The 23,640-nt window shown below is 38.8% G+C and overlaps 3 protein-coding genes across 4 annotated transcripts; 1 reads left to right on the top strand and 2 right to left on the bottom strand.

The window, feature by feature from the left end:
* The first annotated feature begins 291 nt into the window (after positions 1-291).
* Positions 292-1,985, top strand: LOC113289300 (geranylgeranyl pyrophosphate synthase, chloroplastic-like). The gene has a single exon (XM_026538526.1). It carries the CDS (start codon positions 562-564, stop codon positions 1,735-1,737), a length of 1,176 nt encoding a protein of 391 aa, XP_026394311.1. The 5' UTR covers positions 292-561; the 3' UTR covers positions 1,738-1,985.
* A 68-nt stretch (positions 1,986-2,053) lies between these two features.
* LOC113289301 (pentatricopeptide repeat-containing protein At5g66520-like) lies at positions 2,054-4,446 on the bottom strand. The gene is made up of 2 exons (XM_026538527.1): positions 3,855-4,446; positions 2,054-3,669 (listed from the first exon to the last, which is right to left on the bottom strand). The coding sequence occupies exons 1-2, from the start codon at positions 4,427-4,429 to the stop codon at positions 2,697-2,699; spliced, it is 1,548 nt and encodes a 515-aa protein (XP_026394312.1). The 5' UTR covers positions 4,430-4,446; the 3' UTR covers positions 2,054-2,696.
* A 508-nt stretch (positions 4,447-4,954) lies between these two features.
* Positions 4,955-8,094, bottom strand: LOC113289299 (putative FBD-associated F-box protein At5g50270). 2 transcript variants are annotated; one of them, XM_026538525.1, is made up of 4 exons: positions 7,625-8,094; positions 6,389-6,553; positions 5,857-6,133; positions 4,955-5,470 (listed from the first exon to the last, which is right to left on the bottom strand). In XM_026538525.1, the coding sequence occupies exons 1-3, from the start codon at positions 7,955-7,957 to the stop codon at positions 5,867-5,869; spliced, it is 765 nt and encodes a 254-aa protein (XP_026394310.1). In that variant the 5' UTR covers positions 7,958-8,094; the 3' UTR covers positions 4,955-5,470; positions 5,857-5,866. The 2 variants fall into 2 exon arrangements, with proteins under 2 accessions (XP_026394310.1, XP_026394309.1); XM_026538524.1 differs by lacking the exon at positions 7,625-8,094 and adding an exon at positions 7,026-7,618.
* Positions 8,095-23,640: the final 15,546 nt, after the last annotated feature.

The following is a 23,640-nucleotide window of genomic DNA, read 5'->3' as shown; positions in this document are numbered from 1 at the left end:
CGTGAGACTGTTCACAAGGCGGGTTAAATACACGGCTTACGCATCACCTCAAAAGTCAAAACTGTGAGACTGTTCATAAGCCGGCTTAAGTACCCAGATAATGCATCTCATCCTCTCTGCATGATGAGAATTTATCTCACTCTGGTTAATTTCTTCATTTTTAACTCCCTCTCTTTCTAATTGGTCTCTTTTCAGATCCTTGGATCACATGACAACATCCTCAATTTCCTGTGGGACCCACGCTCAAGGTCCCATTAGAAGGAGAAAAACTTGTAAGCTCCAATCCAAAAGTCCATCTTCTCCACCAATTTGGTGTATTCAAACTCCAATCAGGTACTCCTCAATTACCGACCAAGAAAAGAAACGTTTATGAATTTCATATGTGTAAATTACTATGCTCACGAATGCTTTGAGTGCTACTGATTCCTTTACTTTATAACCCCACCAAATCTTCATTCTTAAACCAGACATGAATGCTTTGAGTTCCATATAAAATTCCTTATTCTTGCTGTACTTTTATTCTTAAAGCTTCACTCTAGATTCCCAACACAGAGAGAAGACATGGGTTCTGCAGCAACAATGCATCTGGGTTCATGGGTACAAACCTATTCAGTGCTTAATTATGCAGGTAGATCTATAACCCCATCTTGTTTAATATTAAACCCTTTTAGAAAAACTCTTCAATTTCATAAGCAAAATCCTGTCTTTTCTCTCACGAAAGCAAAAAGATTAGACATTTCTTGTTATCCATATACTTCTACTGCAATCTCCGCTGTACATCTATCTAAAGAAGATAGACTCAAGGAGGAGGTAGAAAATGAAGATAACCCAATTGAGGAAACGACAATACCCTTCAATTTCAAAACTTATATGTATCAGAAAGGTAATTCCGTTAATGAAGCCCTAGAAAAGTCAATTACTGTTAAAGAGCCAATTAAGATTCATGAAGCTATGAGATACTCTCTTCTGGCTGGAGGGAAACGGGTTCGTCCTGTTCTTTGTATTGCTGCATGTGAATTAGTTGGAGGGGATGAATTGACCGCGATGCCTTCTGCTTGTGCTGTTGAAATGATTCATACTATGTCGTTAATTCACGATGATCTTCCATGTATGGACAATGATGATTTAAGACGAGGAAAACCCACAAATCATAAGGTTTTTGGCGAAGACGTTGCTGTATTGGCAGGTGATGCACTTTTGGCTTATGCATTTGAGCATATTGTTAATGAAACTAGGGGGGTGTCACCAACGAGAGTTGTTAGAGTGGTTGGAGAATTGGCGAAGGTGATTGGAACTGAAGGGCTTGTTGCAGGACAAGTTGTTGATATGGAATCAGGTGGAGTGACTGAAATTGGACTAGAAAAACTTGAATTCATTCACATTCACAAAACTGCAGCTTTACTTGAAGGATCGGTAGTAATTGGGGCAATTCTGGGAGGTGCTTCTGATGAAGAAATTGAGAAGCTTAGGAAATTTGCAAGGTGTATCGGATTGCTGTTTCAGGTTGTGGATGATATTCTTGATGTTACGAAGTCATCTCAAGAATTGGGCAAAACTGCAGGGAAGGATTTAATGACAGATAAGGCTACCTATCCGAAATTGATTGGGATTGAGAAATCAAGAGAATTTGCTGAGAAGTTGAATAAGGATGCAAGGGATCAGCTTTCTGAGTTTGATTCTGCAAAGGCAGCTCCCTTAATATGTCTAGCTGATTATATTGCGAATAGGCAGAACTGAATTGTCGTAAGCAGTGATTCATAGAACAGAGAAAGGATTAACGAGGTGGTATGAATTTTGTTTCACTTTTCTTTTCGAGGTAGAATTTGGATTTGTATTTTATGGGTAGAGTTCAGTCATACTCGTTCAGTTAAGAGTGAATTGTTGTTTAGTCTCTGAAGCTTTGTAGTTAGTTCAAACTATATTCTCAGAATGATATTTGTATTCAAATCCAAAGTAAATGAAGTTATAATTGGAAGTTCAAGCTCTTATCTCTTTTTTTACAACTATAATTTTAGTTCTGCATGAAGTTTGGTACAATGTAATGAAATGCTCAACTTTCCTGGTGAGCTGCATGATCTGAACAAAGATCTGCGAGTCCTTTGCACAACTAATGAACATCAGCATCTAGCCAGTTGATTTGGTATCAAAACCTGACACTGACTCAAAAATATCTTCACATTTGCTAACTACTGATCGCCTAGAGAGCATGACTTTTCCGTGATGCCAGTTTTTCAGACAACAATTTGAGCATCTGATACCAAAAGCCTGCATATTGTGCTCTGCGAAGTCCAAAAATATTTGAAGCGATTTGAATCTGTTTAGTCATGCTTTCTTAGCTCTCCAGCATCCATTCTCTGCCTTCTTCACGAGCAGTTGTGATGTGCAGGATACTGCCAAACGTATATCTTGAGCAACTAGCTCTATTCTGCCCCACTAATTGGCAGGTTGCAAACGTCAAATAATGGATGGATACCGGTTTTGTAGTTCCTTGCTAAACCTTGGTGAACTAGTTTCCTCATCATTTTAGGTTTGCTTAATTAGGGGAATGACGTTCTGACTACCAAATTGTTTGAATTGAAAGATTGGAAGAGGAGGATTAGAGTCTCACAAAGTGAGCACGGACAGTAGGAGGAAAACACTGTTCCATCTGGTGACTGATTATCTTGATTTGACCCGAACTGCAGCTTCCCGGTTTTTCATTTATCATAGCCCCTCAACAGATCAAGCATCTCAAAGATTTCCATGGATCTCGAGTGTGACCTATCACCTGAAAGGAACTCATGAACTTGGTAATCAACTTCAATGGAGCTGCACCCAGGTACTCTTCTCGTACCTTTCTCTTTTAACTTTTTTCTCACTTGAGCAACATTTTCCCATCTACCTGCCACGGCATATATGTTTGATAAGATCACATAATTTCCTTTGTTCTCGGGTTCAATCTCTACAAGAAGTTTCATCACCTGTTCCCCCAATTCCACATTTTTATGAGTTTGACAGGCAGCAAAAAGAGAGCCCAAAATAACTGAATCTGCCTGGAAAGGCATATTTTCAACTAAATCTTTAGCCTCTTCTAGCAAACCAGCCCTTCCAAACAGATCAATCATGCAACTATAGTTCTCAATTCTAGGCATGAGATGGTAATCTTTCATCATAGAATCAAAATATTGGCGTCCCTCATTGACAAAACCTTGATGAGAACAAGCACATAGGACGCCTAGAAAAGTGATCTCATCTGGTTTGATACCCTCCATCACCATGCAGGTGAAAAAATCTAGAGCTTCTCTGCACTTTCCATTCATGGCTAATCCTACAATAACCGAAGTCCAAGTGATCACATCTTTCCCGCATTCCAGCGAGGAGAAAACCTCCAAACCCTTTCCAATGTCACCGCATTTCGCATACATGTCTATTAGTGCAGTACCAAGTTTATTATCTATTTTGAGTTTTCTCTTTTCTATATAGCAGTGAATCCATCTCCCCAACTCAAGTGCACCCAAATTGGCGCAAGCAGTGAGAACGCTTATTAGAGTTATGACACTGGGTTCAACTCCAACTAGCTGCATTTGGTGAAAGAGGCTTAAAGAACGATCATGGTGACCATTTTTGACATATCCATCAATCACGAGCGTCCAAGAAACCACATCTCTCTCAGGCATCCTCTCAAATAATCTCTCAGCAGAAAACACATCCCCTACCTTAACGTACCCACTGATCAAAGAATTCCAAGAAGTTGCGTCCTTAGCTGGCATTTCCATAAACAACCTCTCTGCTTCTATCATATTCCCAGAGTTAGCATAACCAGCAACCATCGAATTTCATGAGACCAACTCTTATCCGGCGCCATATCAAAATACTTTCTCGCCAAATCAAGCTCCCCATGCCTTAGATGTCCAGAAATCATGCTATTCCAAGAAACAACATCCTTCACAGGCATTTCATCAAATACCTGTGTGAAAGCTCTTGAATTTCTTCCACATAATGAGTACATATTCAAAAGGGTAGTTAAAACAAACAGATTTGAACCGAACCCAGTTTTCAAAATGCAACCATGAACTTCTTCTCCTCTTTTAAGCTCAAACTGCTCCCCAAATGCGCGGAGAACAAATGGAAATGTAAAGTTGTTGGGAAGTATATTTTGTTTTCGCATTTGCATGTACAAGAGGGTAGCTTCATTGGATTGTTTGTTGATCAGTGATCCTCGTATCATGGTGTTGTATAGAAACAAATTCGGGTTTTGAATTTGCGAAAGTAGCTTATGGGCGTATAAGAAGCAACCACGGTTGCAAGAAAGAGCAGAGAGCTCAATAAGTTTGCTAAGTTGAAATGAGCAATCATGGGGAATTGAAGTTTTGACGATGGTGGCGTGGATTTGCTTCAAATCTTTCAAACCGTGTATTTTCTGCATCATGGATCTTTCGATCCTTCTCATGAGTAGAGTAGGGAGGAACTTTCTAAGATCACTCACCCCTTCGGAGAGTATTGGCAATTGGGAAAAAAGAGTCGATGTAGGGGAAAAAAAAATAACGCCACTGCCGGGGGTCGAACCCGGGTCACCAGTGTGACAGGCGGGAATACTCACCACTATGCTACAACGACTTTGTTGTTCATCCGCGGCGTCAAACCAAAGAGAGGTGTACTAACTTTGAGAACTGGCAGCCCGCCAAGCGTAGCTTATTTTTCATTTTTTCGATCGTATGTGCTTTGATAAGATTATAGGAATCGAAGATCTACCTTATGCGACCAAATGTATGACTAGCTAATTTTGCCAACAAAATTAATTATGCACTGCATTCGCATAATGAGCTAGAATAAAACTTACACCGACAATCTTTTCGCAGTATGCTGAGCAAAAATAGAGTCGGAATAAAACTTATGCTGACACCAAGGAGTATCAAAACATAAGAGACGCCTAACAGATGAATTGGGCAAAAAAATAAGAATCTTGAGAATAAGATCGATATATAAAGCAGGAAGCTATTTACCTTTTGACTCATTTGGGATCTCCCTCATTGTACGAGTCCTTCGGATGATTGAATCCGTGGGATTAACATCTTCTGAAACTGAAAATACATGGTTGTTCTGAATATGTACATCAAAAGTCTTAACTGAATCATAAACTAGGCTAGAAATTAAAAGGCATGGGCAACATCTTCTACGGTTGTCATAACAGTAAACTTCCTTCATTATTTTGCAAAAAGGTCAGCTGCTGCTCCATTTGTTTTTCTGTTTGCAAACTGGAAACCAGAAAAAGAGACCAATTCTTTTGCCAAATTCATTGCTTCATCTAAGATTGCTATGCATTGCCATTTGATTGAGTTTTTCTTGCCTTGTAAGTAGTTTACAGCTGACTGACAATCACCTTCAGTGACCAGATTCCAGATTCCTGATATCTTTTTCTTTGGCCCATTTCACTGCCCGCAGCAAGGTTACTGCCTCTGCTTCTTCTGCTGATGAATTCCTTTAAAAGTACCTGTCCAATTTCGAAGAAGAAAACCAAGCATTAGTGTTTTTTGAAATCCAAGAGGCGTCACGATTTATCTTATAGTGTTTACAGTAGGAGCAATCCAAAGTGGGCATTTTGAATTGAACTGTTACAAGATTCCTGCATATTTGATTGTATATCCGGATGCCAATACTGATAATGTCTTGCTATAGATTAGAGATAGCAACTTGTTCTGGGGTATGCTATTCGAAATAAACCGTTGGATGTAGAGGACACATAAAAAGAGTTCGGACTGAATAATGCCAGTGGTTGAGCCTTAATATATATATAAAATTGTGTCTAAAGCTCTGAATCAAAAATGAATTTTCTTAAAATAAATTGTTAAATATAAAACAAAAAAATCAAGTCATTACCTCCTACTGATTAGATAAAAAAGGTTGTGATATTTGAAGACGCCCTTGGAAGTGTTAGTAGCTTCTCACCAAATGTAAGTAGGCACTTCTCCGTTGTGGATTTCTTACAACTAAAAAGAAGCATTTTCTCCAAGACCACAGCCTTCTTGAAAATAATCTCCACAAGTTTGAGCTCATTAAAGTGTCCTAGAAGACCTCGAATTTCAACAGACCTAAGATGATCCAACGGTACTCCAGCAAAATAGTCTTCACTGTCTGGTATATCCGAACTTGGCATCTATAACAAATGACAAGGAAATGGTGGTTAAAATATTTCCCCTGATAGGCTTCATCAGTACTACTTAACCATCTGTCAACGGAACGGAAAAACGGAAATATAAGTTGCTTGATGGCTGACGCTAAATAACTTGGTGCAAAATGGTAAATGGATATAGGAGTCTCTCAAACGGACTTCTGATACAATGTAGACGTTTCATTTCTCTTCGGCATGCACATAATCAAAGTAAACTTATGAAATGAGTTAGATTATTACCCCTAGATTCACTATTGAAAGACTTTCAACATTAGGAGAAATACAGCGCAACCATCCTAGTGCTCGGATGATGTGTTTTGGCAAGTAAGATTCCAGCTTGACGAGTCGCAGATTAGAAAACTGAAGGGAATTTTTGCCAAAAGCAGCTAAGAAACCCTTGGCCCACTAAAAACACAAACAATAGAAAAAAGTTAGAAAGTGTTACCTAATTGGTAATAACAAAAGTTTCCTAACTCAAAGTAATTCTAAAACCAATAACGTTTCTCGAGCTGGTGTCTGGATTGCCAATTTTTCACATCTTAAGGCTGCTGAAAATGTTAAGGGCCAATGGGAACAGGTTTACATATTGATTGTGAATTCTGCGTACAAGTCCCTGATGACTATGCCTTACACCAAACTGTAAACTGTGCATTCCAATTTCTTACATAAGATACTAGTAACATGTTCTTATCCAAATCATTAACCACTTAGCTTATCAACAGACCACCTGATCATGGGTTAACTAGGATATATTAAGCTGAGTCCCATGCGCCTAATCCCAACATTGGTTTTCTAATCATTCTGGTCTAAAGACATAAAAAGCAAAGAAATATGAAAAGGAATGACTAATAAGCAACTACAAAGATAATCAATTTACCCAAAATAAAAGGAAGCTATCATATATACGTACTAAATGCAAGAACCACTCTGATAATCTTATTTCTTTTGCATTAGAAAGTGCAGTCAGGAACAACCAATGATTTTTTTTATAGTGTTCTATTTTGCCAGCTTCATCTTTCGTAGCTTTCATGTATATATCAGCAGTAACTAGAGAAGCAAAGTTTTCTAGCACGTAGCATTTCGATATAAATTCTCTGCACTTGAAGGATACGAGATTCGGAGCATCTATCTTGACTTTACTTGAGGTTTTACTAACAAGATCAATTATTGTCAAGTGTTCAAGTGTTAATGAAGAAATTTGAAGATCCATATGACCAAGACGACCTTCAATAATCAACGATTCAAGAACAGGACACTTTAAGAAGAGCCTATTAGTCAAGTTAACATCAGATGGAAGTGAATCAAGTTTCATAAAAGTAAGTCTAGACAAATCCATAGAACTGGGTAGAACAATAGTACTTGAGTTATCACCGAGTTTCAACTCCAACTTAATCAATCAAGTGCAAGTAAAAAGACATTGAGGAAACCTGGATATTTTCACAGCAGCGATATCGAGATAAAGTTCTTGAATATTACCGATATATCAATGACAAAGTTCCTTTGTTTGCCACAAACAAAATTAACACTTTGAATGTTTGAGTTGTCACGGAGAATAAAAACTTGGTCTACAAATTTGATGAATTTTTGAAATGGTACTCCGGAGTTCTGGTTGTTGTTGCTGATAGCAAGTGAAAACAAGTTGAGAATTGGGGTAATAGCCCAAAGATTTTTCCATCTCTTTGACAAGACACAAGTATAAACTACATGTATCATGTCCATGAAAGACAAGATATGGTGAATTAGGTTTTCTGGCAAATTGCTAATTCTATCGATACTATTACAAATTGGTGAATCTCTTGGTTCTTCCATGTTGGAAACCTAATATCAGTTTGGAAGAAATCCAGAAAAACTTAAAGCGATGGCTTGGGATCTCTTGATTTAAATGGTTTTCCAGGAAAGTGAAAACATTAGGGAAATGGGGTTTTACTTACATTCGGTGAGCTCTTAGAGTGTGTTTGGATGTCTACTAAAAAGATGTTTTTCAACTCGATTAAGTTAAAATAGATGGACACCCAGGTCCCAGGCAATGCCAGAAGCCCTCAGTTGGACAAAACAGCTTGGTTACATCAACATGCAGATAGAAGGGAAAACTGCCAGACTTACTAAGGCAGTTAAAGGGGACTACAACACCATCAACTGGACGGCCTTAACTAGAATAGAAGAAATCAAAAATTGTATGGAGGATCTACAGGATTCGAACAAAAATGTAGTAGTTATTAACTGTTATAAGGAAGCCAACAAGGCAGCTACTGCATTAGCTAACACGGCAAATGCAACGACAACCTTGAATTACTCTGGCTATCCTCCTGACTTTCTTTTTGAAACTCTTTCGAGGGACAGGTTTTTGGCCTTGAAAACTATTTCAAGAATGATATGTATCCAAACCCCATCTAATCTATTTTTCTTATCAAAAAAAAAAAGGTTAAAAGGCATAGCGCCCTGCACGTAGCGCAACAAGTGAATTAACTGTGGCTTTTAATAGGGGATTTAAATGTCATTTTTGATCCGTCCGAAAAGCAAAGTGGAAATAAAGCAAGCTCAACTAGTAAGTCATTTGTAGTACAGACAGTTGACTCTTTGAGACTACACGCGATGCAGGATACGATTGCCCTCCATTCATTTGGTCCAACAACAGAAGGGGAGATGCAAAGACAATCGACTCTCTGAGACTACGAGACGCGAGATATGATGGCGCTCCATTCACTTGTACAACAACAAAAAAGGAGATGCGAATATATGCGAAAGGATCGACATGACCTTGATCCCCTTCCCATGAACTCAGAACTTTCGAGACACAAAGGTATCTCATTTATCCGGAGTAGATTCAAATCACACACCTATCATACCTTGTTCCAACGTTAACCTAAAAAACGAAGGATACAAAAACCCTCAGGTGCATTAGATTTTGGCTATCCCACTTACTGTATCCATTGTTGTAGCAGTTTCTTAGAAATTGCAGTCTAATAGTTACTTCAATAAAAAAATTTCCTCGAAGTTACAACTTTTATCCTACCTAGCTCATTGGAATTCATACGTCTTCATCAACATACACAAAAATATTAAGTCCTTAGAGCGTCCACAATCATGTGACCAAACTAAAGACTAAAACTAAACTAAAAATTAGAAAAATTTGGTTTAGTTCGTGGTTGCACGCTACGATTTGGAGTAAAATTTGGTCAAACGTAATTTTAATGTGCGCCTAAAACCGACTGTAATACGTCTGACAGACAGCCGGTTGTCTACACTAGCGCTTCATTTGGGCGTACATAATTGTAACGCCTATTGTGAGGCGGAGATGTAATTTACGCTTCCCATAAGGCGGATGCCTAAAGGTACGCGCGAAGAACAGGCGTAACTTTTCTATCAACGCCTGATGGGGCGTAGCATTTATGTCCGCCTAAGTGATAGTTGATACATGTGTGGGGTGTTAAATAAATCATTCGTCCCATGTGGAGCGGAGATTCTATGTGTGCCCAATAGGGAGGATCTTTAAGGTATGCGCGTCTGGGGTGAGCATTCCTTTTATGCCTGACCATGGAACGGAATAAATATTTACGCCCTGCTTCAAACGTAGATACAATTTCCGTCTGATACGAGACGCACTTTTATTTTCCGCCCGACTAAATTTAGTTTTACTCTAGTTTCTCACCCAAATTTACTCTGAAATCCTGAAAAATCGGACCAAATTTAGTTTTACTCCTGCCCACTGTGATCGAAATTTCGACCAAATTTGGTTTTACTCCATCATTTACTCAAACCATTGTGGACGCTCTTAGATAAAAAAATAGAGAGCATCCATAGATCCGGAAATATTTCCAATATAACATAAAGAAATTAAAAAATCTCAAGTGGAACTAGAAAAATCGTACGAGATTAAATATGAATTCTACCATCAACTTTCTAGAGATAAATTTTTTAAGTATATGATCAGAATACAAAATACTTTTATCCCCCAACGTCTAATAGAAAAAGAATCAATGCTATAAGCTCTCTTAGGGAATCATCTGGACTCTGACTTTCTTATATGATCAAATTAACTTTCTTCTGCACATCACAAATCAACACCTATGACATTGATCCATCAAACACCATCAAACCTTGCATATCCGATGCTAAAAATACATCCCTCATCGAAATCCCATCAAAAGAAAAAATATGGAATACCATTGCACCACAAATTCGTTAACTACTTTAAGATATATCTATAAAAATAATTTCACACGCTTCTTACAAACTGGAGCCAACTAGCTCAAGTTGCCTCGAATCTTGAATCAACTGGCTCAAGTTGCCTCCAAAAATGAAAGCAACTTTCTCAAGAATCAAGCATAATTAAAGTTTTAAATTAAAATAAAATTATCTAGGAGTCCCACATGTAATATAATTAGGTTGATGTTGAACAGTATTATCTGTCATTTCCTAAACCATCTAAAGCTATTAAACTACTAGATTGTTAGAGCATTGCTCGGTCGAACTCACAAGTGTTGCTATCTCAAGATTGTTGTCAAAAATATATCTTGATTTCTAGTCTACATTTAGTCAAGTCTCGGATTAGGATAGAAGTGTGTAGTTGAGATTCATATTTCACTGCGTTCTACCGTTTGAAGGCGAAGATCAACATGATCTTTAAAGAACTTCAACATAAAAAGATTAATGAAGACATAACCACCTATATCTCATGTTTTCACCTTTCTATCTTTGAGACATTGTCGCATGACTAAATTAGACAGTACATGCATAATAGAAATTTTGAGTCAAGTTTATTTGAATATCTTCTCGAAATATGACTTAAGCTTAAGAACATTTTTCATACTTGATGAATTTGGTTTAGAAAAGTTTATTGTTTATAACCTAATCATGATTCAATATTTAATCGTTTGAAAATAGCTTGAAACAGTGATATGTGTCATTGATGTTATTAGAGCACTGCTCGGTCAAACTCGCAAGCGTTGCTATCTCAAGCTTGTTTGTCAAGTTTAGGTGATCAAAACTATAAGTCTTGGTTTCTAGTCTACTTATAATTGTGTCTCAGATTATGATATAATGTGTAGTTGAGCTTTAGACTTCACGACGTTCATCGATTGAAGACGAAAATCTACTGAGGAGAGATTGGAGGAACTTCATCAACAAAAGGTATGTGGAGACTAAAACTTATCTATCATTCATAAGTCTATTCTATTCTATCTCCTATTGAGACTAAGTCGTATATCTATATAGAATTTTATATTATACACATTTGATATTTTCAGTTGAGTTTATCTCTCTTATATATTTCGCGAAATATGTGTTGGAGAGATTTTTCTTTTACTACGTTCATCATTATTCTTGACGAGTTTAGTTGGAAATTAAATAATGAGTCAAAAGATGATCATGTGAAAATTGCCTTGAAACATCTTACATGATTTGTGTGAGACAGTTATTTGATGTAGACTCGGAATGTTTCGTATTGATGATTTGATCACTTGAAAATTACTTATAAGCTGATAGTTTGTTTGAGACAACTATTGTCGTCTTCTAAGGATGTTTCAATGATTGAAATGGGAGTTTAGAACAATTAACCATTGTCTGGATATAGCACAGTATGCATACCAATATGCAAACTGTTGTAGTATGATTCAGGTCCGGGAACCAAGTTTGCGTACCGGTATGCGGACGGTTTTAACTGTTAAAGTCTGGAAACCAAGTTTGCATACCCGTTTGCGAACGGTTTCACCTGAGTTCGGTCCGGAACGATAGTATGTGTACCCGTTTGCGAACTGTCGTACAAGACCAAAGTCCGTAACTTAAGTTTGCCTACCCGTTTGCAAACTTAGGTGGTTAAGTTCTAAAATCGATTTAGTATGATTTCGTACTCATGAACAAATACATCATTATATTAAGAAATGCAATCTTTACAAACTGTGGATAAATGTTTCCAAATGCTTGTACAAAGGCATCGAACGCCAGCGTCCATTTATCATGGGGAGAGAGTTCTTGAACATCTTCAAGAGGCAGAGTGACAACACTTACAAATGCTCCGGTTATTGTAAGATCTTCTTCTACAGTTTACCCATCCATGACTATGTTATCTTCACAATTTTGTTTTTTATAGGAGATTCAAAGGATATTAGTTTTTAATAAGTGTCCTCTTTAGGATTGTTTGTGCTGAGGGACGAAGCTTATCAGAATTTATAATACTCATTGAAAGTAGCCGATGGGAGTTCAAAATAGAATTCAAATTATCGGAACAAGAAATATATAAATTGATGCTTCTTAGGAAAAGGTAATTACATTATTGTAACTAAAACACGACATACTTAAATAAAAAAATAATGAAACTAAGTTATTTAAGATAAAAATCTAACCTCAAAAACTTAAAACTAACAAACTTTTAATTAAAAATGGAACTGATTATATATGTTCTTACCTCTCCAATTGCTTAGCCAAGATGGCTTTCTTTTTTAATGCAAAGTATATTGTCGCATTTGGAGACAACGTATCGAGATCTATTTGCATTATTTCCCTTTCATCTCTCTCTCAGTTATGTTCAATTTGTTGTTGTGTTGTTGCTAGCTACCTTTCCATAATTTCGTTTTGTTTTTGCTGACGATGTGAGATTTTCACTCGGGATTCTTTTAGATAATCAAAAAGTTTAGTGCCTGCATTGCTCATTTGGGAATCTTGCGATAAGGGTGTAGCGGGTGCGCTTGGTCCAAAGACCTTTTTACTGTCTGTGGTCTTCTTCGCAGCTCTTGACTTGCACTTATCAATTCTAGTGTTATCATTTTTAGTCCACCAAACGACGATCCATGTGTTTTAGTTGGGTTCGTACTAGGAGTATATCCTTGTGGAAAAGGGATACCGCAAGGGACATTAAAATCATTTGGAAATTAATTTGCAAATGGAGTTTCGACAAATTGGATTGAAGATGGATTCTGAGAAGATGGGGTTTGAGTAGAAAACCTATTTGAGATATTTCCAGGATATTGAGATGATAGAGGATATGAATCTTGATCCATATCTTCATCTTCATCGTCTTCTACATTCCAACATCTTTAAGTATCTCAAACTCAACATCGCGAGAAATTTTTTTTTGTGTGTATTTCCATATAATCGGTTCTCGCCATTATATTCTACCATAATAAGATATACATAAATTTAATTATTACAAACAAAATATACAACACTATAATGAACCTACTTAGATAACATACCCGGTTATTAGAGTCCAAGACCGGATTAGTTGCATTAACTCTTGCAACACATTCAAAAAATTTATCTATCTCCGATTTGATTATGCTAAACCTATATATTACGAATACTTTTTATAGTACGCTTATATGGATTCCCACCACAAGCTTCTACAAATTTTTCAAAAAAAAGGGCTTTATAAAACTCATTCTTATCTTCAAAACTACCTTGATTTAGAGTAGAAAACATAGTAACAATGTGAACATCTTCCAAGATAGTGAATCTCGTTTGTAGGTGTGAAATGTCACACAAGACATAACTTAACTCCGCCCCAGATAAAACAACCCCAAATATGAAGCTATTACGATAATCAAAGATCAAGGCGAAGAATAGAAACACAACAATTAAGAAAGAGTGCGAGGAAGCAATTACACGATGAAGACAGAACGAAAATCGGTTCAAAAGGAGCTGTGCGAAAGACATAGGTGCGAAGGACATCGACATCTTCCCAAAGCCTGGAGAATAAGACAAACTGAAATAAGATTAGTCAACAGAGATTTTGCATCTGAACCATAGTTTTCTTCTACTGATATATTTGCCTATATAAGGGGTAAGAAATGATAGAGAGAGTGAGAGAGATCCGTTGGGAGATATGTACTAAGGAAATCATCTTGAGAACTAAGAGAAACTATTAAAACTTCTCATTCATCTCATATTTCTCCATTGTTATATACGAGTTCATCTTGTGATTATTGTAAGAACCCCATATATTTAATACAAAGTGTTTGTGAAGATCATAGTAGCGTCAAAGTAGTGAATAATATCATTAATGTTTGAGTTGATACATATGACTTAATCTTTGTGTTATTATCATTACAACGGATGTAGTTGTGGTATTTTCCGCAACTACATTTTGGCGCTAGAAACAGGGAGGATTTATCCTCACCTGCTAGTTGCCAGCTAGAAAACATCATCCTTCGAAGTTTGTTTATTGTTTACCATCATCCCCTGTTCATTATGAAAACCTGATGATTAGTATTTGAAGCCACCATTGTTATTATCATCATCATAGCTCTACGTTACTTCCATTTCTTCCGGACCATTATAAAGTTTTGGTAAAGCATCACCACTGTTTTATTTGGAAAATGTACGTCGAAAAAACCTTCTATTCTTCAAAGAACCGAGCAATACTCCGTCCATATTTCTTTCTTAAGATTCTTTCTCAATAATCAAAAACCAAATCAAAGTTCACTCACCTACAAAATGGTGTGAACCGCCTCAAGAGCAGAACATGTTATCGCTACACGGAGAAGTAATGGAATGGCAAACATAAGAGGAATAAGAGATGAAGCTGAAACTTCAACTGCTGAAGAAAGAAGAGGTTTAGAGCGACAGAACCGTAATTGCAGCTTACTCTCCATCATAGAAACAGGCCAGCAGAACAACGATGTTGTCGCCCAAGATCCAACACAATAAAATAACAACGGAGAGAGAGTCATCTATGAAGAAGGTGTTGTATACACAACTGAAACCGAAACAATGGAGGAGGAGAATCAAGCAACACAAAATAGAGGCAAAAATCCAAGTAATGAGGACCATTTGGCCATCCAGCAGTTAAGAGAATGTCTCGCACAAGATAGGAGAATTGAAAGAGAACTGAGGCTAGGACTCGAACGAAGCAGAGCAAGATATGCGGAGATAGCAGAAGAACGAGAAAACTTGGCACGACAAAACGCCTTGTTAACAGAAGAAAATAACCGGTTAAATGAATATATAGAAGCACGAACTCATACTGGAGAAACAAAAACTCAGACAAGTAGGAGTTCATCAAGGCGAAGAAGAGAACGCCATCCTGGGGCTAGAGAAGTACAAAATAACCGTGCAGAATACGAATGAGAAGTACACAAAACAGAACGCGAAAGAGAAACTGCGCGCGACATAGAAAGAAGGTTGCAAGAACGAAGAGAAAGGACAAGGAATCGAGAAAAGAGAGAATGCCCAGAACATGAAATGCAGAGATACGATGGCATAAGAGGAAGCAGCTCGGAACGCGAGAGCCAAAGATGTAAGAGAGAAACAAGTTTGGAGCAAGAAACTAGAAGGGCGATGGAAAGAAATATGATAGAACAAAGAGGATTGGAGGCAGTAATACAAAGGGAAAGGGAGCAGACTAACGCGAACCAAACCATATTGCAACAACTTGAAGAACTCAAAGTAGTAATGAAAGACAATAATAGAAGAGGAAGAGGAAAAATGAAGTTGGCAGAGCGATCCCCATTTTCGCGAGAGATACTACAAGCACCCATTCCTGCCAAATGTTCCTAACCCACGTTCTCCAGTATCTTTGATGGGACGGGAAACACGGTGCAACACATGAAAGCCTATAACCTCACACTAATGCCATGGTCCTAGCAACAAGCGGGGTTATGCAAGTATTTTCCGGCTAGTCTGACAGGGGAGGCTTCGTTATGGTTCGACAATTTGTGCGAAGGATCAGTGACTTCATTCGCGCAATTGCAAAGGTTGTTCTTGGGAACTACATAACCAGTAACCGGGCTAAGGCAGGAATTAGAAATGCGTTTAACCTAAAGCAGGCGCATGGAGAAAGTCTGCGAAGTCTAACCACGCGATGGAGGACCATGTGTAGTGAATCAGCAGGAGAAGTATGAAAGCGACATTTGATCCTCTCCTTTGTCAATGCTTTGAACGCAACTGATCTCTTGTACATAGAAATATTTCTACTCAAATACGGAATTGATATGAAAGAATTAAGGGAGTATCAGGAAGAGTTTATCGCATTGGAAGAAAAGCTGGGAAAATGGATACCAACTTAACCGCCATCATAGCCGCGAAAGGAGGAAGTGCGACACTCATACCGCGAATAGCGGGAAATGTCGAAAGTACCCCCAACCTAGGACAGGGAAAGTCCACAAAAGAAAGTACCGCGAAATATGTAGCTCTATCAAGCAAGGATGAAGAATGGTTTCGGGGAGAATATGGGGATAGGCTTCACACGTATAACTACCTAGCAAGGAGGTACGATAATCAGGGAGGAAGATTCAACAATGATCGAAGAACATGGTATAACAACAACCAGAGATTCGAACGAAGGCCATATTACCCGCTATTCGAGGATGTGAAATTCCCCAGGATAAACACCTCAATAGAAAAGATCTGGGAGACTGTCGTTCTAACCGAAGAAATACCACTACTAGGGAATATAGGACGGGAACCCCCACCAGGAGGAAGGAGTGGTGAATTTTGTGTGTATCACCGGTTTCACGGCCACAACACTGCAAGCTGCAGGAACGTGCGTAGGTTTTTGTTAGAACTGATTGAGAAGGGAAAATTGAATCGATCTCTAGAGGCAGGCGAATTACCAAGGGCACCACCACCCCAAAAACCAGCAGTCATACAACGCATTGAAATCGGACAAAACTCAAGGTAGATAAATTCAATCATCCATTCTGCTAAAGATATCAACAACTTTCACGATAATATCTTAAGCCGAGTATACAAATGAGATTGCAATGGCGAAGAAATACATTTGGTAACAAAAAGTCGATCACTAGAAGAATGGCAAAAGAAACCGATTTCCTACACAATGGACAACATACCAATAGGAGGAGGGATGCATTCTGATCCATTAGTAGTCACCATGACTATGCAGCCACACTCTAAATGGGAAGAAGACGAAGAAGAGAAAAAGCGACCATGGGCGATAAACAAGATCCTAGTAGACACGGGGAGCTCAGTTAATATTTTGTTCCATCACGCGTTCAGGACCATGGGGTACAACGACTCAGACCTGATCCCTTCCACGTATACAATCTACGGATTCAACAGTGTCGCATCAAGACCAAAAGGCGAGATTACAATGGTCATTCCTGCGGGAACTTTGGAAACGGTGGTCCCATTTTGTGTGGTAAATGTAGAATCGCCATACAATGCCATCATTGGGAGACCCTGGATTTATGGAGTAATGGGAGTCGCGTCAACTTACCACAGACAAATCTACTCCCCAATGCCATCTAGCATAGGAGAGATCCTAAGGGATTGTATCAGTGCGAAGAGATGTAACGAACTGGACGTGAAGCAATATGAGGTCAAGGCGAGGAGGTTAAAGGAAAAACAAGGACAAAATGTGAAAGACGATAAATGGGTGGAGAGACTGATGATCAATATGATAAGGGAAAAAGAAAAGGAATACGCGGAAGAGAAATAAATTCAAAGCAAAGATATTGAGAGAAATACAGAGGAGGGGAGTCAGACTGAATGTGTTAAGATGAACGCGAATTCAAACCTGCGAAAACCTAAGAAGATATCAAAATATGGCGAGATAAGAGCATTTCGCAGGATTAGCCAGTCACGAGATTCACCTCCTAAAGGGATGATGGAGCAAGGTGAAGCATCAAAGCACAACCACTCTCAAAAGATGAGAATTACATCCTCTTCAGAATCGCAGAGTGCGCTCATAAAAGCATACGCACAAATCGATTTGCTCAAAACAAGAAGAAACACATTATTCGACTTGAAGAGATAACAAGGCGAAAGTTTGCAAGGCTTGGTATTAAGATGGAAGGCCCCAGTGAAATGAAATCCCTAACCGCACACAACTGATCACCATGTTCGCAATAAAAGTAAAGGGGAGACCATAGGTCATCAGCAAGAAACTAAAACTGACCACGCTGAAGCCACGACTGAAGACGAAAGTAAAGAGATACGTCGCACACAAGTTACCATATGAAAGGACGAATGCAATGGAGAAATGATGTAATGAATAAAGCAAGATATGTCCCTACCAAAAAAACATTAATACGAAGCAAAGATTTTTCTATAAGCGAGCAAGCCAAAGGCGAAAACAAAGTCTACATAATTATTTCGTTAGACCTCAATAGGGAGCAACAAGTCACTATTTAAAACCTCTAACTAGGGAGGCTGGATACCAAATTTTGGCGTGTCAACTTAGTTCGCGTGATTGTGCGATGGCGTTTTAGCACGATCACGTAAGAGGCGACCCTATGCCCTAACGCGCGTCATATTGGGAAAATCCTGTAGAAGTCACTTATATTGGGGCGAAATAAAAGCCTATCCGTCGGAGGCCACTGAGAGCGAATCACTCAGCGAATAACTTCTCCGGCATGGGGTGTAGAAACATGACCAGTGGAGCAGGAGATCCTGGCTTGGATACACTCGGTCTAAAGAAACCCTACTTAGGGTGTGACCTTGTACCCATAAGCCACATAGGCGAAAGGCACGAGGTCACGACAACAATGGTTGTTGAATAACTGGATGGGAGGAGCCCAACTGAAATGGTTAGGGGTGACCTACTTGAAAGGGCAATTCAGGGGGAATATAAATGGACGACACCCTCCATTAGGGAGTTGAATTGTGTCAAAGACGACAATGTGTTGGGACTTTTTACTCATGGGAGTATCTAAGACCCGGTATATTGTCGCAAATACGACCCGAGGGGTAAAAATACTAATACAGTTAAGGAGAGATCAATGGACAATGACTCGCAAGAGCACATGGAACTGAGATTTCGTCGCCCAATGTTGAAGACCCTACCCAAGGCGACCATAAGTCCTTTAAGTTCTCTATGTGGTTGAATGAAATAAGACCGTACTTATGAGGAAAATAAGACCTATAAATATCATGCGAATACAAATAACAAAGGAGCGCGAAAGAAACTGAGGCAGTAAGAAAATCACGCTGAGGAACGAAGGAAACACATTCCTCTTGAGCTAAGTATTATCCAACTTACAAATTAAGATATTTTGATCACCATATCATGATAGGAAATACTTAAATGCCTATATCATCATGATACCATGCGACACACTCTACATCCAATCATAACACCTCAATAAGGACTTGCTTCGCACATGTATCAAACCCTAAAAATATGACATAACCTCGAGTTACCATTGTCGTTACCATGCACGAATGACATGATAAGAAACAGATTTAAATTTAATTTTCGCCCTAACTTACTACTCGCGTTACCCTAGCATTATCCAAAACCTAAATTCAACATTCGCGAGGGTTATAAAAAAGTATTCGCCCTCAACCATTGTCCTAGATTTGTTTGCATAAATTATATTTGTATAACATGATAGAACACTAATCTTCCTTCGAAGGTGGAAAACAGGGGCAAGTATGGGAATACTAAAATTAATATGCTTTCCACCTCCTCTGTCAGATGCCTAGAAACACGCTGAGATAAATTTTGAATTTTAAGTACATAACAACGATAGAATTAGAATTACTTGTCCAAATATTGAAGAACAGTAAAACAAGGAGTATTCAAAGTCAAGATACGCCCTCCAAGCTTGGGAGAACCCAGATCCAAAAAAGAGGCTAAAGATGTCCACAAGTAAAGAAAAGGAAAGAAGAAAAAATCGAAGAAGGAATGGTATCAGGGACGGCTGAAGAAGAATCAGTGGTCTCGGGCACAGAATGAGCAGCTTGTTCTGAGACATCAACACCATCAATGGATTCTTGACTCACGATATCGCCACCGCCAGCCTGAGAATGGTCTTCTTCTCTCCCGGAATCGACATTATCAGGGGCGGAACTACAGCCAGACAAGGGCTGGCTTAAGCCACCCCTGAGAGCCCAAAAAGCCTTGTTTTCCACTACCTATTTTAGTTGGGCTACTAAAATTAAGACCATGTACTAGGCTTAAGCCACCCCTAGGTTATATTTCTAGTTCCGCCACTGGAAAACATCAATAAGACCATATTCCGCAAACCCAATTAACCGCAAGCTGAGTTTCTTCGTTCACACGACGCTGGGTCTCCTTCGAATACTTCCTGCTAGCGCCGTCCACGAAAGACTGATATTCTTGCTCCAACTCCTCCTTTGATTTTCGTAAGTTATCTCGCTCCTGCATAAGATCAGACACCATGCGTGAAACTGTAGAAAATTGCTGAGAAGAAGAATCCCGCGCCTTGATAGACTCTTCCAACTTCTGCTTCAACGCAACAATTCCTTGTTAGAACGACTCTGTAAATTCAAAAAGAAAGATAAGTCAGAACGACACGGCTTAAATAAATATACAAAACTGAGGAAGCAATTATGGTAGCCTTCACGACTACCTTCTTTCTGCGAAAAAATTACACAAAGGTCACGCGAAACTATAGGCTAACGGGTAACATCTTGAAGTAACCGCAGATATTCTAATTCCTTATCTCTACACCGACAATCTTCATCTCTTTCTCCCGATAATTTTACCTGCTTCGACGCTAAGTCATCAGATACACCCTTATGTGATAGAAGAGACTCCTCTAACAAACTACGGTCTCGTTGAGGCCTATAATACGCACCGTCAAAAGAAAGCTTATTATCTCTCAAGCCTCGGTTGTCATCAGACAATGTCCGATTCTCATCAAGAAAGGAATGATTTACCATATTAGATACCTCAAGAGCTCTGGCAAGTTGACCAGATACGAAGCAATGTTGATCTGACCGAGCATGCCAACTAGAATTATCAATCTGTAGCTCCACAACTTGCTCGCGTAAGCGCAAACGACTATTCTCCAACCGAGTAATCTGAGCCTTCATTGCGACACACTCATCTCTAGCATCTTTTTCGGCGAATTCGAATTCATATTGTTTGGACGTACGTTTTCAGTTTAAATCTTAATTACGAAAGGTCTAAAATCAAGAAGGGCGACGCAAAATCAAAACATGCACGAAAGACAGAAAATTTTGCTGAATCTCACCTTTAAGTTACTCATTCTTCGCATGAAGCCTAGCAACATCATTTGCTCCAGCATATAGCTCAGACACCTGCTTTTTGAAATCATCAATGATTTGTTCAGACTTGCAGAATTCATCAGTTTGAACCAAGCGACGACGAAATTCCTACAAAAACCCAAATTTCAGAGCCACGATAAACAAAGAAAGGAGTAAAAATCAATAAGAGAAAAACTTACCTTTGATTCAATGGCGATAAGTTTATCGCGCTTGGAAAGTTGGGACGAATCTGAATCAGTCTTGGGATGCGGCATACCCAGCGCGATAGATATTATCCCGGACCATTGCGAAGCTTCAACAACCACATTGGCCACAACAGTACCAGATGCCTACTCATCCTTTGCGACAACATCATCAGAGGAAGAGCATATTATTGTCGTAGTGGTGCCTTCATGAGCATGATCAGGAGCAAGATTATACAGAGGTTTAGGGGAAAGATTGGCAGTCATCTCGCGCTTTTCTTGTGCGACAGTAGATGGTGGCATCAGCGTTAGGGGACTCACAACACGCACGAGGGACCTGCTGCGCGAATCCCTCTTGTTTTGAGGTGAGCCCTCTTTGCCCGGAGAAAGTTTCCATTTCCGAGAATCCTTTTTTGTCATCCTCTTCCGGTCACCAGCGGGATTCACCAGAAGTTTGGATAGATTACACCCGAGGTACCAGATTTAAGTATGGGAATACTAAAATTAAACAAAGTACCAAGAACACTAACAATAACAGAAATAAGAAAAACCCCGAAAACGCAGTCAATCCTTAAAAACTCAAGCAAAATACAGATACTTACTGTGGAGATGATTCATTAGAAGAAAGGATAGTAGATTGGCTCAACATAACGGTAAATATTTCAAATAGGCGAACTTTATGAAAACGGGTTCTGTCGAAGCAAAGAGGAAGAAATAAGGTGAAGAAGATGAATCTCTCTCTTCGAAAGTATTTATTGAAACAGGAGAACCGGCTGAAGCAATAACTGGTCAAGAATTGAAACCTTGATGTGTCAATTGAGAAAAGGTGAAGTTACTGCACGTGGAAATAACCATATGGAAAAGCCGGAGAAATTAATATCAGGCAAAAAAAGGCAAAAAGTCACAAATCTGAAGCTGAGATTCTCGCATTATTCCACTTGCAGAAGAACAATGCGAGAAGAGACAAAATATAGGGGCGAAATATCGCACAAGACATAACTTAATTTCGCTCCAGATAAAACTACCCCAAATACGAAGTTATTACGATAATCAAAGATCAAGGCGAAGAACATAAGCATGACAATTAAGAAAGATTGTGAGGAAGAAATTACGCGATGAAGACAGAACGAAGATCGGTTCAAAAGGAGCTGTGCGAAAGAAATCGACATCTTCCCAAAGCCTGGCGAATAAGACAAACTGAAATAAGATCCGTCAACAGAGATTTTGCATGTGAACCATAGTTGTATTCTACTGATATATTTGCCTATATAAGGGGTAAGAAATGATAGAGAAGGGGAGAGAGATCAATTGGGAGAGAAGTACTAAGTAAATCATCTAGAGAACTAAGAGAAAACTATGAGAACTTCTCATCCATCTCATATTTCTCCATTGTTGTGTACAAGTTCATCTTGTGATCATTGTAAGAACTCCATATATTCAACACAAAGTGTTTGTGAAGATCATAGTAGCGTCAAAGTAGTGAATAATATCATTAATGTTTGAGTTGATACATATGACTTAAGCTTTGTGTTATTATCATTACAACGGGTGTAGTTGTGGGATTTCCCGCAACTACATCGTTCTATGCTTGTTTCTTTCCTTTTGAGTTTGCAACATTGTGATGAGCAAGAAAAATAAAAATTAAAAAACTCTAATTTGAGTGGAAAAAACAAGGTATAAGAAGAGGATTTGGAGTGATTTGAATAGATAATTAGAGTTGCATTGAGAGAGGATTTTTGATAAGTTTTTGAAAAAATAACCGTTGAGATCCGACGGTAGAGAAGATAGAACCGTTGTGAATGATATATGATTAGAATCGGGTGTGAGAGAAGTGTAAACGAAAAAAAGGTCTAGAAAACAAATACTCTGTTACCATGTAAAAAGTCACAGACACTGAATATCCATAAAACAGATTTCCCGTCTCTACTACGTGGATCAGATCTGATTCACTTTTAATTGTAGGGAAGGTATATATCCCTATTTTAAAGGCATATTTATGTAATAGTTGGATTTCTCAAAAAATTTGTACATTTACGAGATAGGGAAGGGAAAAAACACAATATAGTGCTTGGCCTCAAGCCTCTGGCACGAAGACATCACATGCCCCACATTTTTCAGAATTGTTGGGCGATCTGCTCGGAAGTGATACATATCCTGCGGGCCCAATCCCACGGATTGTACTGCAGGAGAGAAAGGGAGCGGGGACCTTATGACTCGGCGGTTTAGTAGAGGGTGGGTTTTAGTATGGATCTCACCCCTTTGTGTCACGTCGGTACAAACCAAGGGATTTGGCCCGTGCGATGTAAATCATTTTCGCTATCTGCTTTAGACAAGGACAGAAAATCCTAGCACTAACTTTTGTTTTGAGGCGAACATAGA

The sequence above is a fragment of the Papaver somniferum genome, chromosome 6 (genome assembly GCF_003573695.1).
Source record: "Papaver somniferum cultivar HN1 chromosome 6, ASM357369v1, whole genome shotgun sequence".
Classification (NCBI taxonomy): domain Eukaryota; kingdom Viridiplantae; phylum Streptophyta; class Magnoliopsida; order Ranunculales; family Papaveraceae; genus Papaver; species Papaver somniferum.
This window is presented reverse-complemented; position numbering and strand designations above follow the sequence as displayed.